The following is an 18,832-nucleotide window of genomic DNA, read 5'->3' as shown; positions in this document are numbered from 1 at the left end:
TGTACCACCAGTGCTCCAACTCCTGGTGCCCCTGAGATTTTACGCAACCCGATGTTTCCAGGGGGTGGCTCGAGACCTGTTTATTTAGTTTTAGTTATTTAGCCTTTTTTATTTAATTTGGGCAAGCAAGCAGCTCCATATTTATTAAACTATTTAATTTTTGTTTAAAATTTTGTTTTACATCAATAAACTTGGATTTACTAAACAGAGATTAGTTTTTACTTGTGCAGCAGAGCTCTGCTTAATTTCAAATCTGGATTTACTCATTTTAAGTCTAGTTTTGCTAAACTGATTAGAACTAATCTTAAATCAAATTAATCTTTGTTGGAGCAACCCAGTCTAAAAGATATAGAATATTCTCTTTCTCCATTGACAGCCGTCATGTCACAAAAGTAAAACACCTTGGAAGAAATAAGTCTTTGAACAAGTCACGTTCTAGCTCGTGCAGGGTCTTGCTGTTGTGATGCGAACTGAACAGCAGCTAGTGTCTTTAGAGTTGGATTCTATTAATGCAACAAAGTGTTCATCACTCACTTCTAATTGGTTAATAATTTTTATAATAAGGGTGGCTTTGGAGCCTTTATAGTTCTTTCAGCCTCCATTGATCTCACCGTCAAGCCCATACAACACTGCAGAAGCGGTGAAGGTTGCAGCAGGCATTGTGCAAGGGGCATTTCAGATGTCTGCAGCAAAAAGCAACACAGTGCAATGATGAAATTGCCCTACAGCCAAGGATGTGGGCATTTTTGCCTTGCAGCAATGTTTCCGCTCTATTAATTTAGCCGTGATGCGCTGTTGCGTCTTTCAACGTCTTTGTAAATCAATGGCATAGACAACAACTTGTGCTATCATTATTTCAGTACCACGACACTGTGAAATTTAGAATTTGACATCAATAATAAATATCTTAATAATGATAATAGACAGCACCATTTTTCAAAATTTTTAAGCAGTTAATCATTTTTGGCAGTTATTTTTTTGTTCTGAACTTTTCAAATGGACTCAGGTTTTAAAAAAAGTGTTGCTCTCCTGGTGTCCGGGTAGCATAGCGGTCTATTCAGTTGCCTACCAGCACGGAGATTGCCGGTTTGAATCCCCGTGTTAACTCTGGCTTGGTCGGGCGTCCCTACAGACACAATTGGCCATGTCTGCAGATGGGAAGCCGGTTGTGGGTATGTGTCCTGGTCACTGCACTAGCGTCTCCTCTGGTCGATCGGGGCACCTGTTCCGGGGGGAGGGGTAACTGGGGGGAATAGCATGATCCTCCCACGCTCTACATCCCCCTGGGGAAACTCCTCACTGTCAGATGAAAAGCAGTTGGCGACCCCACATGTATCGGGGGAGGCATGTGGTAGTCTGAAGCCCACCCCGGATCGGCAGAGGGGGTGGAGCAGCAACTGGGACGGCTTGGAAGGGTATGGTAATTGGATGGGTACAATTGACAATTGGGGAGAAAAGGTGGGGTTGGGGGGGTTGCTCTCTTTAATTACAATTTACTGAACCACCTTTTTTTCTCTTTCCCCTTGGCAGGGTCTTCTCACATCCTGACCCCCACCAGTTTCCTCTCTGACCTAAAGAGACTGGACCAAGTGCTTGTCCCCGATAGCTAGGTGACACCCTGGGTAGGGAAGAGCCCACTCGGGTGACTGCTGGGAGCCTCTCCTTTGTGATGTTTGGATATTGGATCTTCTTTCATAGAGTTTGACATGAGACATAAAACATGGAGACAACATTTTAGATTTAATCACAGAAGGAACCATATTGTGATTATCTTTCTTTAAGAATGTTCTTTTTATTGTAATGCTCGATGTGAAATGGATTATGTATACACTGCTGTTATGATTGATATTGTATTCAAAATATTTAATTTAGATGGAGCATTTGATAATTGGTCAGTTACCGTAGCTCACACTGTTGTAATTTCAAAAGGCAGATTTTTATTTTTGTTAACATAAGTGGCATTTATCTTATTGAGGACTCATAAAACTGCATCATCCCCACAGAACTGGATTATCCTATTATAAAATTATAATGGCAAATCCAACGCTGTATTCACTTCCGGACCGACACAAGTGGCCATTCATTTGATGATCGTCTCCTGCTGATGCAATAAAGAAATATGCGTGGTGACATCCGGTGTTTGCTCCCCGTTACCCCAAAAGTGTCATCTAATTTTGTTGTCGTTTTCACTTGGGAATTTTCATCCCAGTCACAATGTGTCACTTTCTGGCTTCTGAAATCATGCACTTTCCTCATGTACAAGTGAGTTTCGTTGTTGTCCTTATTAGAAGTAATTAATAAAAATAAACTTCATGCTCACTCAGTGTTGTGCCCTGTGTTATGTCTCTCAAAGGTTAAGCTCAGGGAGCCAAGCTTATTATGGTATGAAACTCTGATGACCCCCCAAAAATTAATTTTAAAGCATAGGGAGGTTTTTGAGGAATTCTCAGCTGCCGGCAATTAATATTAAGTAGTTGATAGTAAAACCTGCAGAAGGTTCACTTTCCTGTTTTATTTACATACAGTGCACCCGGAAAGTATTCACACCCCTTCACTTTCCCCACATTTTGTTATGTTACAGCCTTATTCCAAAATGGATTAAATTCCTTTTTTTCTCTCATCAATCTACACACATCAATACCCCATAATGACAAAGTGAAAAAGGTTTTGTAGAAATTTTTGCAAATGTATTAAAAATAAAAAAATGAAATATTGCATGTACATAAGTATTCACACCCTTTGCTATGGCACTCAAAATTGAGCTCAGGTTCATCCTGTTTCCTGTGAGCATCCTTGAGATGTTTCTACATCTTGATTGGAGTCCACCTGTAGTAAATTCAATTGATTGGACATGATTTGGAAAAGCACACACCTGTCTATATAAGGTCCCACTGTTGACAGTGCATGTCAGAGCAGAAACCAAGCCATGACGTCAAAGGAATTGTCTGTGGACCTCCGAGACAGGATTGCATCGAGGCACAGATCTGGGGAAGGGTAAAAGAAAAATTCTACAGCTTTGAAGGTCCCGAAGAGCACAGTGGTCTCCATCATTCGTAAATGGAAGAAGTTTGGATCCACCAGGACTCTTCCTAGAGCTGGCCGCCCAGCCAAACTGAGCAATCGGGGGAGAAGGGCTTTGGTCAGGGAGGTGACCAAGAACCCGACGGTCACTCTGACAGAGCTCCAGCGTTCCTCTGTGGAGATGGGAGAACCTTCCAGAAGGACAACCATCTCTGCAGCACTCCACCAATTAGGCTTTTATGGTAGAGTGGCCAGATGGAAGCTTCTGCTCAGTAAAAGGCACATGACAGCCCGCTTGGAGTTTGCCAGAAAGCACCTAAAGGACTCTCAGACCATGAGAAACAAGATTATCTGGTCTGATGAAACCAAGATTGAACTCTTTGGCCTGAATGCCAAACGTCACGTCTGGAGGAAACCAGGCACCTCTCATCAGCTTGCTAATACCACCCCTACAGTGAAGCATGGTGGTGGCAGCATCATGCTGTGGGGATGTTCTTCAGCGGCAGGAACTGGGAGACTAGTCAGGATCGAGGGGAAAGATGAATGGAGCAAAGTACAGAGAGATCCTTGATGAAAACCTGCTCCAGAGCGCTCAGGACCTCAGACAGGGGCGAAGGTTTGCCGTTCAACACGACAACGACCCTAAGCACACAGCCAAGACAACGGAGCGGGTTCGGGACAAGTCTGTGAATGTCCTTGAGTGGCCCAGCCAGAGCCCAGACTTGAACCCCATTGAACATCTCTGGAAAGACCTGAAATAGCTGTGTAGCGACACTCCCCATCTAACCTTACAGAGCTCGAGAGGATCTGCAGAGAAGAATGGGAGAAATACCCCAAATATAGGTGTGCCAAGCTTGTAGCTTCATACTCAAGAAGACTTGAGGCTGTAATGGGTGCCAAGGGTACCTCAACCAAGTACTGAGTAAAGGGTGTGAATACTTATGTACATGCAATATTTCGGTTTTTTATTTTTAATAAATTTGCAAAAATTTCTACAAAACCTTTTTTGCTTAGTCATTATGGGGTATTGTGTGTAGATTGATGAGGGAAAAAAGGAATTTAATCCATTTTGGTATAAGGCTGTAACATAACAAAATGTGGGGAAAGTGAAGGGGTGTGAATACTTTCCGGATGCACTATATCTATTATGTACTTCTGCAGTCGTCTTGGCTTCCTTAGAACAGAATTTCAGTGCTAGACCCCCCCCCCCCCCCATGCCTTGAGTTGAAGTTGTATTCATCTCATCCAAAGCCAGGAAATCAAGAAAACCGTGACAACCAGCTATAATGCTCCATGTGTTATGGCTCGCCCATCCCGCGTCTGCAGCCAATCAGCTCGTCAGGGCTGGGCTTAGTCGTCAGGGCGGGGCTTAAGTTTGCTGGTCTCCCGGAGCCCGTTGCCAGTTCGTGCCGTAACATCCTCGTTGAAGTGGTTACGCTTCCCTCCCTGTGTATTCTCTCCGAGTTTATCTCAACCCGTGGATTTGCTATTTTCTCTCCGGGAGTTTTTTTCCCTGCGGAATCATCCTGCCGCGTCCGCAATTTGGATTACCCGTGAGTTTTCCCGTATTTTCTCTGTTTGTTGGTGACTACCCGCAAAGCGAATCGCCGGACTCTTTTCATTGCCGTGCATGTTGTCCCGTTGGACCTTTGTATGAACTGTTAATAAAGTACGCCAGTTTCGGCGAACTCTATCTCTGCTTGGTGTCGTGCGCTTGGGGTCTTCCACAAACCCTAACAGTACGAACTGGCCATGACGACCCCAGCCGGCACAGAGAGCGTACCGACCAGTCCGGTTCAAGCAGCTCTCATCGAACAGATCCGCCTGACCTACTCCCACACCCAGCAGTCAGAGGCGGCCTCTATCGCTGTGTGGGATCTCCAGACTCGGGTCCAGCCCCTCCAGGCCTCTGTGGATAACCTAACGGGCCGGCAGGCGGCGTTGGCGAGCCAACAAGCAGAGATCCTGCGGCAGTTGCAGACCATCACGGCGGCTCTTGCCACCCAGCCGCCGGGCCAGCCTGCTCCTGGAGTCGTGGGTAACCCGCCCCCTGGGCCCGCTGCCCCAGTCAACCCTGTGGGGCTCAACCCAGTTCCCCCGGGAGCCCTACCTCTCCAGTCCACGACCATTTGATGGCAACTTCGAGACCTGTGCCACGTTCATCGTGCAGTGTGAGCTGGTCGTCACGCACCAACCTAGCCTGTTCAAGTCTGATGCTGCCCGTGTCGCTTACGTGACCAACCTGCTCACAGGCCGAGCAGCTCAGTGGGCCACTGCTTCCTGGTCCATGAGGGCCAGTTTCTGCTTCACCTACGAGGATTTTGTGGCGGAACTACGGAAGGTATTCCACCATCCAGTCTGTAGCCCGGACCCTGGTGCTCGGTTGAACAATATCCAGCTGGGCAGTGGCAGTGTCACGGATTACTCATTGGAGTTCAGGCTGGCCGCAGCTGAGAGCGGATGGAATGACCAGTCACTTCGGGTCACCTTCCAGAGAGGTCTCAGCGAGGCTGTCAAGGACCAGCTAGCCACCCGGGAGGAGCCCACCTCCCTCAATGACCTGATCAAGCTCGCCATCCGCATTGATGGACGCCTCCGGGAGAGAAGGCGCGAGCGAGCCCTGCGTGGATGCCTGTCCATTCCCCAGTCGTCCAGCACTGCTGACAGGACCCCTACTCCTGCTCGCCCCACGTTCCCTGTGGCCGTTTCTCCCTCCGCGCCCCAGACCATGACAGGGGAGGAACCTATGCAGCTGGGGCGCACGCGCCTTAGTCCGGCCGAACGGGAGGCTCGGTTCAAGGCGGGTCAATGCCTCTACTGCGGCCAGAAGGGACATCTGATCAGCAGTTGCCCCACTCGACCAAAAGACTAGGCTCACTGGGATCCCGGGAGATCCTAGTGAGCTGCCTTTCCTGTTCCCGCCATCCTGCCCCACAGAACCATTTGGTTAGCGTTACCCTGGCCTGGGCTGACCAGCGGCTCATGGTGGGTGCACTCCTCGACTCGGGAGCTGATGAATATTTCCTGGACTCAGAGTTTTCTGCCCAGGCCAACATCCCGCTAGAGACACTAGAGAAGCCCATGGAGGCCTTCACGCTGGACGAGCGCTGCCTGGCCAGCATCACCCAACGCACCTACCCTGTCTCTCACCATAGCCGGGAACCATGTGGAGAGACTTCAGTTCTTCATTATCCAGTCCCCGTTACTCCCTGTGATCCTAGGGCGCCCCTGGTTCGTGCAGCATGAGCCACACATCGCCTGGGCCTCCGGTACCATCATGGAGTGGCGCTCCTCCTGTCATGCCCAATGTCTCCAGGCTGCTCCCGGCCCGTCCCCCCGACGTGCCCCTAGTGCCCCTCCTCCCGACCTCTCCTCTGTTCCCCCCGAGTACCATGATCTAGGGGAGGTTTTTCAGCAAGACCCAAGCCCAATCTCTTCCCCCTCATCGGCCGTATGACTGTGCTATCGACCTCCGCTCTGGGGCACCCCTTCCCAGCAGTCGCCTATAAAGTCTGACCATCCCCGAGAAGGCTGCGATGGACGAGTACATCTCCGAGTCCTTGGCAGCGGGGCTCATTCGGCCCTCATCCTCCCAGGTGGCAGCTGGATTCTTTTTCGTGAAGAAAAAGGACGGGGGCCTCCGGCCCTGCATTGACTATCGCCAACTCAATGAGATAACCATCAAGAACAGGTATCCCCTTCCCCTCATGAGTTCCACCCTTGAGCCCCTCACCCGGGCTGCTGTCTTCACTAAGCTGGACCGCCGGTGTGCCTATCATCTGGTACGGATCTGGAAGGGGGACGAGTGGAAGACAGCCTTTAAGACGCCCCAGGGTCATTATGAGTACCTGGTCATGCCGTTCGGCCTCACCAACGCCCCGGCGGTATTCCAGGCTCTCATGAATGACATTCTCCGTGACATGCTTGACGAGTTCATTGTGGTCTACCTCGATTGCAGGGCTTCCTCGGGTTTGCGAACTTCTATAGGAGGTTCATCAGGAACTACAGCCGCGTGGCAGAACCTCTCACCAGGTTGACCTCCCCCTCCCAGCTGTTCATCTGGTCCCCGGCTGCCCGCTCGGCATTCCAGTCCCTCAAGGAGAGGTTCACCAGCACCCCGGGCCTGCTCCACCCCGACCCCAAGATGCAATTCATTGTGAAGGTGGACCCTTCAGACATCGGGTTGGGGGCTGTCCTCTCCCAGCGGTCAGCGTCTGACCAGAAGGTCCATCCATGCGCCTTCTTCTCTCGCCGGTTCATCCCCGCCGAGGAGAACTACGATGTCGGGAACCGGGAGCTGCTGGCAGTGGTGGTTACTCTGGAGGAGTGGCGCCATTGGCTGGAGGGGGCGGAACAGCCGTTCACCATCTGGACTGATCATAAGAACTTGACGTTCGTCCGAGCAACCAAGCATCTCAATGGTCGGCAGGCACGGTGGGTCAGCTTCCTCAGTTGGTTTGACTTCACGCTGACTTATCGCCCCGGGTCCCGCAACACGAAGGCAGACTCCCTGTCCCGACAACACCTGAGGAGGGAGCCAGCTACAGAGGAGCCGGCTCCCATCCTTCCTGAGGCCAGGGTGGTGGGCGTGGTTACCTGGGGCATCGAGACCGTGGTCAGGCAGGCGTCGCGCTCCCATCCCGCCCCGAGCCACGCGCCTCCCCGCCGTATGTTCGTCCCGGACTCAGTCCGGCCCCGGGTTCTTCAGTGGGGCCATGTCAGTCAGTTTGCATGCCACCCGGGTGTCCACCGCACCTTCACCTTTCTAGCTCGGCGTTTCTGGTGGCCCACCATGAAGAACGACGTCAGGGACTTTGTAAAGGCCTGCTCCATCTGTGCTCGCAGCAAGGCCTCTCACCAGGCACCCGCAGGTCTGCTGCAGCCCCTCCCAACTCCAAGCCAGCCCTGGTCCCATGTGGCATTGGATTTCGTCTCCGGACTGCCTCCCTCCCAGGGTAACACTGTAATCCTGACAGTGGTGGACCACTTCAGTAAGGGCGTGCACCTGGTGGCCCTCCCCAAACTCCCATCGGCTTCTTGAGACGGCGGACCTCCTGATGAGCCACGTGTTCCGTCTCCACGGCCTTCCACTGGACGTCGTTTCGGACCGAGAGCCCCAGTTCGTCTCCCAGGTATGGCGGGCCTTTTGTAAGGGGTTGGGTACCTCTGTTAGTCTCTCCTCTGGATATCACCCACAGACTAACGGGCAGATGGAGAGGATGAACCAGAGCGTGGAGTCCGCCCTCTGGTGCGTTGCCGCCAAGAAGCCCAGCTCCTGGAGCCGGTTCCTCTCCTGGGTCGAGTATGCCATCAACTCCCTGGTCAGCTCTGCCACCGGCCTCTCACCTTTTGAGGCGTCCCTGGGCTACCAGCCGCCTCTCTTTGCTGCGCAGGAGTCGGAAGTGGCAGTTCCCTCTGTGCAGGCCCACCTGAACCGGTGTCGTCGCGTCTGGGAGGTGACCAGAGCTTCTCTGCTCCGGGCAGCTGAGCGCGCCAGTCGGGGAGCCAACCTACGCCAGTCCTCAGTGCCTACGTACCAACCAGGCTAAAGGGTGTGGCTGTCCTCGAAGGACCTCCCGCTTCAGCCCACCGCGAAGAAGGTGAAACTCCGGTTCGTCGGGCCCTTTGAGAAGGTGGTGCTCAGTCCCGCAGCGGTGAGTCTGAAGCTTCCGGCTTCCATGAAGATCCATCCTGTTTTTCATGTGGTTAAGCCTGTCTCCCACAGTCCTCCGATGCCTCCGGCCCCAGCTCAACCTCCCCCTGAGATCGTGGATGGGCCCCCCCAGTGGAAGGTCCGCTGGCTGATGGACGTCCGGCGCCGAGGACAGGGGTTCCAGTATTTGGTGGACTGGGAAGGCTACGGTCCGGAGGATCGTAGCTGGGTCTCCCGCCAGCTCATCCTGAACCCTGGGCTGCTCACGGAGTTTCATCGTTCCCATCCCGACAAGCCTGGCAAGTCGCCTGGTGGCTCCCGTGGAAGGGGGGGGGGGGTACTGTTACAATCAGCTCGTCAGGGCTGGGCTTAGTCGTCAAGGGCTGGGCTTAAGTTTGCTGGTCTCCCGGAGCCCGTTGCCAGTTCGTGCCGTAACATCCTCGTTGAAGTGGTTACGCTTCCCTCCCTGTGTAGTCTCTCCGAGTTTATCTCAACCCGTGGATTTGCTATTTTCACTGCGGAGTTTTTTCCCCTGCGGAATCATCCTGCCGCGTCCGCAATTTGGATTACCCGTGAGTTTTCCCGTATTTTCTCTTTTTGTTGGTGACTACTCGCAAAGCGAATCGACGGACTCTTTTCGTTGCCGTGCATGTTGTCCCGTTGGACCTTTATATGAACTGTTAATAAAGTACGCCAGTTTCGGCGAACTCTATCTCTACTTGGTGTCGTGCGCTTGGGGTCTTCCACAAACCCTAACACCATCTATGTAAAGCTGAAAGACTAAAAAAGGAAAAAATGTGGTGAAAATGGTAGGGTTTTCTGGTTAGAATCAGTAGTTTTATGAAACTCATTGTCCTGTTACATCACACATGCATGCTCGTCGAGGACTATCTAGTCATCCTGTGATGGATGACTGATGACTAGCGCAATGATTAAAGTGAGGAAGAGTTGCGCATCATCAACCCCACTCTCGTCCAAGACCACCTACTACCAGTGGCAAGACTAAACAAGACGACTGGCAATGGAGACGGTGCAGTTTTTCCTCAGGGTTTCTTCCCGAAGCCTTTCTCGTGGACGAGTATACCCGCAAGGCAGCGGAGGTTTTAAAACAAGAGTTTTCCCTCTGAACTGCCTGACAAGGCTAACGAGCTTCATCTACGCTGGTTTGAAATCAGAGTTGTCCTTCTCCTAGATTGGCTGCCAACCGAGGCTAACGAGTCCAAATCGACCCACCCGGTTATACCGCCGGGAACCTGGTCGCCCCCGCAGCAGACTTTGTGAAAACAGGAGGTGGTAATAATAATAATGCAGCAAATTCGGGGGGCAGTACGGGAACTGCCGCCACAGCCGGGACGCGAACCCGTATTTCCTGCACCGCGGGCGACAATGTTAATCAGTCGACTAAAGGCTCTGACCTGTCACGTGTCTACTTATTCGTGCACGTTACAATAATAATACTACTAATAATAAATTAAACTTAATAAATTGATAGCGCTTTTCTAACACTCAAAGTCGCTTTACAATAAACGGTGGTGAAACAAGACAACAGATAAACATGGTGTACAAATTGGGAGAGCAGCCTGGAAACCGCCGCAGCCAGGACGCGAACCCGTGTCTCCCGCACCACGGGAGACTACGTTAACCAGTCAACTAAAGGGTCCGACCCAGAACCCTAGAAAGAGAGAGTTACGTCAATGAGGGGTCAGAACGCGAGAGGGTCACGTGGTTCATGTAGTCGCCGAATAGTTCCAAACGAAGCTTGGCGGGTCATTTAAATGAACTGCTTAGCCGCGATTTCTGGTAACTCCTAACCAATATGTTCAGATTTTTAAATTTATATATAGATATAGATATAGATATATTCCAACGTGACACATATTCTATGCGCATGTGTAGGAACATTAAAACTAATATTTTGTTTGAAATTGACGCGCTATCACGCTTTAAATTACATCGTTAATTTGATTCAAACGTGCTTGTAAAATGGTCATCATTAAAATGTCAACTGTAGCTTCTTACCTGTAAATTAACCTTTGATTAATGTGAGAAACATACCTTCGCCATAGAAATCCTATTGCCCCGGGTCGCACTGTTTGGAACTATCCGGGGCTCCCATGATCCGCCATTGCTGTTAAATAATTGGCCCATTGACGTCTACGGAGTTGACGTAACTCTCTCTTTCTAGGGCTCTGGTCCGACCCAAGGGGTAACGAGTCTAGTTATCCGTGGTCGTTACACTAACCCCCCCGGTCCGTCCTCCTTCGGGAAGCGCGCTTCAGCATATCAGCTCCTTCACGCCTCTGGGCGCACGCGCTTCCAATGGCCTCACGGTCTCACCACACCACTTCTGACACCAATGTAGCGAATTCGGGGGGGAGGGTTGCCCAGAAACCGCCGCAGCCGGGACGCGAACCCGGATCTCCCGCACCACAGGCAACAACGCTAACTAGTCGACTAAAGGGTCCGACCCGTTAGCCAAGGGCTAGCGACTCTATTTATCCGTGCACGTTACAATAGCGCAAACATACAGGGGTGGATGTGGGGAGGGGGGGGGGCTACGAGAGGAAGAAGCGGCAGTCAGACACGACGCCAGCAGTACTCTCCGATTTAAACAGATACGAAAGGGCAAGAGGAACACAAGTACCACGAGAAGGTGCTGCTGCGGGCACATTTGCGTAGGAGCGGCCATATGCCGAGGTCGTGATGGACCCGCGGCGACCACTACACCAGGAAGCGAGAGGCCACCGCACCGCTTCGCATTCCTTTTTGCAAGTAGGACATCTGGCCCAATACTCACCACCTCCCAAAAATCATCTTAAACCAAAACCAATTACCGTGGATGGTGCATATGTAAAACAAAAACCTTCACCTTTGCATACCCTTGCTTGCAGCCTAAGGGCAATGCTGCGTTGCCAGCTGTAAATATGCAGCAAGTGTAGCGTCGGCTCAGTAGACGAGCATACCTTGCCATCAGAGAAAAGATCATCTCTACATGTTGAGGATTATGTTTTCATCTGGGATTACAGATGATACTAAGAGTGAGAGGCTGTAGCCAAGACATTAACTGCAATGGTTTAATACTTAGGGCTTAAGTCTGTTTAAAAGCATGCTCACAAGTGGCCACCAATATGCATTTGGAGGGAAATCCAGCTGGATCACATTGTCCATTTCACTTCCACTGCTGATATTACCGAGAGCTGTTGCCTGGAACTGCCAGTCAGTTGGAGAGGTTCATTTTGTGTAACTTTTGATACCATCGTACTTCTTAGTGGGACACCTTTTTTAATCTCTTCTTTTACATGACGGCCGCTCAAGTGGAGACAAAATGGAACCTAACAGCGTCTACTTGGTATGAAAGTGATGGTTTGCTAAAAAGTTCAAGTGTATCATTATCTGTGCATTAATCAAGGTGTTTGTTTTAGTGTCAGTGTCATGTCAACGTCTTTCTGTTTTACACTTGCTGGCCTTTTACTACAGGTTCAAAAGTGAGGCCCTAAAAACGGATGGAGCGCTTGAATCAAATGATAAGGATGAATGTGCTTGGTGATGGCGTTTTAATCGTTTCGTGTATTGGCTTCATTATTGAGTCACATCTTGACAGGACCCCCTCAGCAATTCATGAATTAATATAAAGCATTTGAAAGTAGTTTTTCTTCTTTTTTTCTATATAAAACATTAGAATCGTCTATGTATTTCAATATAAAAATATATATAAATAAATTCAGTTCAATATATTGTCATTAAAAACAATGTCCAGGCACATATTAAAAATGAAATAAGGGCTGCGGCTTCGCAAAACAGTGCAAGCCAGACACAGACAAACACAGCAAACACAGTATAAGATATACACAGATGAAGACCAAAGGCTAGAAATAAGTAAAAAAAGAGCACGAGTACAAAATATTGTTAACTAATATTATGAGGCTATGTAAGAAGGCAAACTATAATAAAATATTAGAGAATAATAACAACATTAAAGGTATATAGAGTGTATTAAACAGCATTATTAGAAATGGATCTAGAGACTCAAGTTGCCCTCCGGTATTTCATTGGTGACAATAAGACCATAAATAATATGGATGATGTGGTTTTAATAAATTCTTTGTAAGTGCAGGACCAAAATTGGCAGGAAAAAAAAATATCAGTGACTCAAAAAACAACCAAAAAGGGGACTGATGATGACTGAAGTGCTAGAAGTCCGAGTTCAATTTTTCTTGGAGCAGTAGAAGAAACGTTAATCATGGATGTTGTAAGCATATGTAAGAACAAAACTTCTACTGACCGAAATGAAATTGATATGACAATAGTCAAAAAAGTCATCGATGGTATTGCAAGACCACTAACTCACATCCGTAACTTGTCATTTAAAACTGGTAAATTTCCAAGCAAAATGAAAATCGCAAACGTTATGCATCATATAAAACTGGGGATAGACACTACTTCACAAATTACAGGCCTGATTCTTTACTTTCTCAATTCTCCAAGATACTGGAAAAAGTCCTTATTGACAGTTTAGACAAATTCATTGAAAAGCACAAATTGTTGACTGACAGCCAGTATGAATTCAGAACAGGTCAACGTCAGTGATGCTAATTCAATTAATAGAAGAACTTACTAATTGTATAGGCAAAAAGTATGCAGTAGGAATATTCATATATTTAAAAGAAGCTTTTGATACCATTGATCACAATATATTGAAAAGGTATGGTATCAGAGGAGTTGTGCTGAATTCATAAAGAAGCCATTTAAGAAACAGGCAACAATTTTTGAGGCTAGGTGAGCATAAATCAACATGCATGGGTATTAATTGTGGGGTCCCTCAGGGGTCAGTGTTAGGCCGTAAATTGTTTATTCTGTACATAAATGATATATGCAGAGTATCAAAAATATTGAAATTTGTTCTATTTGCGGATGACACCAATATTTTCTTTTCTGGGGAGACTTTAAAATAGCTTTTGGAGGTGATCATAACAAATGAGAAAATTAAAAAGGTGGTTTGACATAACATCCTTAAATTTGAACAAAATAAGTTTATGTTGTTTGGAAATTGTAAAATAAACATTCAAGTACACATGATGATAGACAATGTCAACACAGAAAGAGTAAATGAAAATACATTTCTAGGTTTGATAATAGACACAAAATCTGATGGAAACCTCATAAAATATGTGCGAGCAAATGGGGCAAGGAGCATGGCAGTCCTGGGAAAAACAAGGCACATTCTGTGTCATAAAGTATTGTACACGCTATATTGTTCACTTGTATTGCCATATCTGAATTACTGTGTGGAGGTATGGGGCAACACCTACAAAAGCAACCTACATCCATTATGCATACTGCAAAAAAGGGTCATAACATGCCTTGAAGTTCATGGATATCATATAATTTAACACAGCACAATAATGTATAAAGTAAGAAATAATTTACTACCAGGTAATATACAAAAAAATGTTCAACAAAGAGGGGGTTATAAGTTGAGAGATAAAAGTTTAATTCAAAGAAACTCTGTGTTTGTATAACTATGAAGAGCATGTGTATTTCGAGCTGTGGGGTGAAGTTGTGGGATGGTTTGGATGTGGAACTCAAGCAAAGTACAAACATTCAGTTCAAAAAGAAGTACAAAAAATATTTTTTAAGCAGTATAGGGATGAGGAAGGGCTGTGATAAGTGTTTAAGTTTTATATTATTGACACCGGGTGATATTTGGGTTGTACATAGAACTGGGATAATTTATGAATTAATTGATGAGTAGTGGAGAAGGGGTAGGAATAAATAAATGTATACTTCATCCTAATCCATTTTTAACATGTAAAATTTAATTTGTATTGTTTGTCATCATTTATTTATTGAGTTTGTTGTATAGCTTTATTGTTCCTTTCAATTTAATAAACCTGCCTGCCGCCCAATGACTGCTGGGATAGGCTCCAGCATCCCCACGACCCGGATTTGGATAAAGCTGCTTGGGATAATGGATGGATGGATTACTATAGTTATGTTTTTATCTGTTTTTGCGTTGTTTCTTTTTTTACATGTTCAAAATAAATCAAAGCAAATCAAATTTGGCTTATTGAGCCATAAACATTGAGAATGGTAGATTCTGACTCAGAAAGAAACACCTGTAGTTCACAGTGCCTTTGAATCCCAAATTTCCTCTGCTAGTTTATTTTTTCGGCCCATGTTAAACAGGGAGGCCCTGAGACAGATGAGATCCTCTCCATAATGAATCTCTTCCAACGAGGACGCATAGAGGAGCAGCGCTGCACTTTGGGCCCTTGCAAAAGTGATCCTGCCACACCTACAAAGACGAAAGCTAACCTTACAGGTCCAGACAACCAACACACAGACAAAAAACAAAACAAAAAAACAACAACAACATCATTGCACCCTATTATTTCCCACTCCTGTGGTTCCCAGGCTGATCTATCTCCCTTACAGGTCGGAGCTCAGATGAGTTTTTTCACGCCTTGGCCAAGATCCAGAGCCAACGCCTCGATGATCAGCGCTTGTCACTCGCCTCGTTGCCAGGATTTAACCAAAAGGTACCAGAGTACACATCATACAAGTGTGGAGAGTGAATGATCATTAAAGGGTTGTGGAATAAAGGTCGCACTTCGTCCTTCTGTAAGATTTCAATGGTTTCAGGACTCCAGGAATGATGCACACCGGTGTTCTGCACCGCAGATCATCCTGACCGAGAGCACCCCGGATACGAACAGGAAACTACTGTTGTTACCCAGCAGTACAGTGCAAATTCCCTCAAAGCGAAACCCTTCAAGTCCCATAAAGGTTTGTTGTTCTGTTGTATCTTTTATTCTGCTTCTAACCACTGCTGATTGCTAAAAATTTTAGTCTCTTGGGCGCCTGGGTAGTGTAGTGGTCTATTCCGTTGCCTACCAACATGGGGCTCTCTGGTTCAAATCCCCGTGTTACCTCTGGCTTGGTTGGGCGTCTCTACAGACACTGCGGCCGTGTCTGTGGGAGGGAAGCCAGATGTGGGTATGTGTCCTGGTTGCTGCACTAGCGCCTCCTCTGGTCGGTCAGGGCACCTATTCAGGGGGGAGGGGGAACTGGGGGCCCAGATAGCATCCGGATGTGGGCCACTTCAGGCAATGATGTGGCACTGATGACCTTGTGCTGGCCCTGACAAAATGGATGTGAGCCTGAAGTGATCCACATGTACAAAAAGCAAATATGGCCCAAATTATACCAAATCAAATGTGGGCCTTTTCTGGCACAAGGATAGCAAAACCTGACAGAACGTACCTTGTGTGGACCTTTCAGAGGTCCACACAAGAAAAAGGGTCTATTTTAGGGTTTAGAGTTGGTTTTAGGGTTACGGTTAGAATTAGGGTTAGGGTTAGGCATGTAGTTTGTGTGGGTAACATTAGGGTTAAGGGCTATGAAATGAACGTAGTCAACGAGGGGTCCGCACAAGGATAGTGAGACACGAGTGTGTGTGTGTGTGTGTGTGTGTGTGTGTGTGTGTGTGTGTGTGTGTGTGTGTGTGTGTGTGCGTGCGCGTGTTCATCACACATATTTGTTTGTGGATGGAGAGAAATCATTGCTGAAGGTCTTAATAATAGTAATAATACATTTTCTTTGTGAAGCGCTTTTCAGAGTACTCGAAGACACGTTACATAAGTTAAAATAAACATCAAAGCAACAGACCAAAATGATAAAACACACAACATTAACCACACATTAAAAGCAATTCTGAAACGGTGAGTTTTGATTAGTGATGTGAGCGTGGACAGATTGGTGCAGTCTCTGATGTGTTTGGGGAGGGGGTTCCAGAGGGAGGGGGCAGCCATCAGAATCAGAATACTTTATTCATCCCCGAGGGGCAGTTGGGTCCTATTACAGACACTCACGCTCTAGTAAAGAAAAAATAACAAGATACAAGACAACAAGAAAATAGAAATAAGAGAATAGAAATACACTACCGTTCAAAAGTTTGGGATCACCCAAACAATTTTGTGTTTTCCATGAAAAGTCACACTTATTCACCACCATATGTTGTGAAATGAATAGAAAATAGAGTCAAGACATTGACAAGGTTAGAAATAATGATTTGTATTTGAAATAAGATTTTTTTTACATCAAACTTTGCTTTCGTCAAAGAATCCTCCATTTGCAGCAATTACAGCATTGCAGACCTTTGGCATTCTAGCTGTTAATTTGTTGAGGTAATCTGGAGAAATTGCACCCCACGCTTCCAGAAGCAGCTCCCACAAGTTGGATTGGTTGGATGGGCACTTCTTTGAGCAGATTGAGTTTCTGGAGCATCACATTTGTGGGGTCAATTAAACGCTCAAAATGGCCAGAAAAAGAGAACTTTCATCTGAAACTCGACAGTCTATTCTTGTTCTTAGAAATGAAGGCTATTCCATGCGAGAAATTGCTAAGAAATTGAAGATTTCCTACACCGGTGTGTACTACTCCCTTCAGAGGACAGCACAAACAGGCTCTAACCAGAGTAGAAAAAGAAGTGGGAGGCCGCGTTGCACAACTGAGCAAGAAGATAAGTACATTAGAGTCTCTAGTTTGAGAAACAGACGCCTCACAGGTCCCCAACTGGCATCTTCATTAAATAGTACCTGTTAGAGCCTGTTTGTGCTGTCCTCTGAAGGGAGTAGTACACACCGGTGTAGGAAATCTTCAATTTCTTAGCAATTTCTCGCATGGAATAGCCTTCATTTCTAAGAACAAGAATAGACTGTCGAGTTTCAGATGAAAGTTCTCTTTTTCTGGCCATTTTGAGCGTTTAATTGACCCCACAAATGTGATGCTCCAGAAACTCAATCTGCTCAAAGAAGTGCCCATCCAACCAATCCAACTTGTGGGAGCTGCTTCTGGAAGCGTGGGGTGCAATTTCTCCAGATTACCTCAACAAATTAACAGCTAGAATGCCAAAGGTCTGCAATGCTGTAATTGCTGCAAATGGAGGATTCTTTGACGAAAGCAAAGTTTGATGTAAAAAAAATCTTATTTCAAATACAAATCATTATTTCTAACCTTGTCAATGTCTTGACTCTATTTTCTATTCATTTCACAACATATGGTGGTGAATAAGTGTGACTTTTCATGGAAAACACGAAATTGTTTGGGTGATCCCAAACTTTTGAACGGTAGTGTACATAGAAATAAAAGATATAATAAGAAATATTTTAAAATAAAATAAAGAAACAGAAATAAGAATAAAATATGTAAACATATGTGCACCATGCTCCAGCATATAACAACCTATCTATACTGTATTACTGCAGCCGGAAACAAACCGCACAAACAAACACCCGACAGGGTAAATTAAGTGGAAAGGGCCAGTCTAATGACAACTGACTCAGTGTCTGACAGTCTGAGGGAGGAGTTGGAAAGTTTGATGGCCACAGGCAGGAATGACCTCCTGTGGCGCTCTGTAGTGCATTTTGGCAGAATGAGTCTATCACTAAAAGTACGCCTGTGCCAAACCAGCACGTCGTGGAGTGGGTGGGAGACATTGTCCATGATGGCACATAATTTCAACAGCATCCCCCTCTCAGAAACCGCCGCCAGAGTCTAGCTCCACTCTCATAATGTCACCGGCCTTGTGGATCAGTTTATTTAGCCTATTTGCATCTGCTACCCTCAACCTGCTGCCCCAACATACAACAGCAAACAGGAGAGCATTGGCCACTACAGACTCATACCACATCCTAAGCATTATCTGGCAGATGTTGAAGGACCTCAGCCTCCTCAAAAAGTGGAGACAGCTCTGTCCCTTCATGTAGAGGGCATCAGTGTTCTTAGCCCAGTACAGTTTATTGTCTTTACTTAAACACCCCCAGGTACTTGTAATATTCCACTCATGTCCCTCCTCAGATCAACAACCAGCTCCTTTGTCTTAGTCACGTTGAGCTGCAGATGGTTCTGCTCACACCATGTGGCAGTTTCCCACCACAGCCCTGTACTCAGCCTCCTCGCCCTTGCTGATGCATTCAACTATAGCAGAGTCATCAGAGAACTTCTGAAGATGGCAGGACTCTGTGTGGTAGTTCAAGTCCGTGGTGTAGAGGGTGAAAAGGAAGGGAGACAGGAACGTCCCTTGCGGAGCCCCAGTGTTGCCGACTAATCTGTCCGACACACACTGTTGCAAGCGCACATACTGTGGTCTACCAGTAA

General features: G+C 47.0%; 1 protein-coding gene across 1 annotated transcript in view; it reads left to right on the top strand.

The window, feature by feature from the left end:
• Nucleotides 1-2,314, top strand: part of stxbp2 (syntaxin binding protein 2) — a 29,994-nt gene extending 27,680 nt beyond the window's left edge. Inside the window, exon 19 of the mRNA XM_056287277.1 lies at nt 1,531-2,314. Within this exon, the coding sequence (XP_056143252.1) occupies nt 1,531-1,610 (80 nt within the window). The 3' untranslated portion in view covers nt 1,611-2,314. The remainder of the gene's footprint in view (nt 1-1,530) is intronic.
• Nucleotides 2,315-18,832: the final 16,518 nt, after the last annotated feature.

This window comes from Lampris incognitus, chromosome 10 (assembly GCF_029633865.1).
Source record: "Lampris incognitus isolate fLamInc1 chromosome 10, fLamInc1.hap2, whole genome shotgun sequence".
Taxonomy (NCBI): domain Eukaryota; kingdom Metazoa; phylum Chordata; class Actinopteri; order Lampriformes; family Lampridae; genus Lampris; species Lampris incognitus.
The sequence above is the reverse complement of the archived record's forward strand: the minus strand, read 5'-3'. Positions and strand labels throughout refer to the sequence as shown.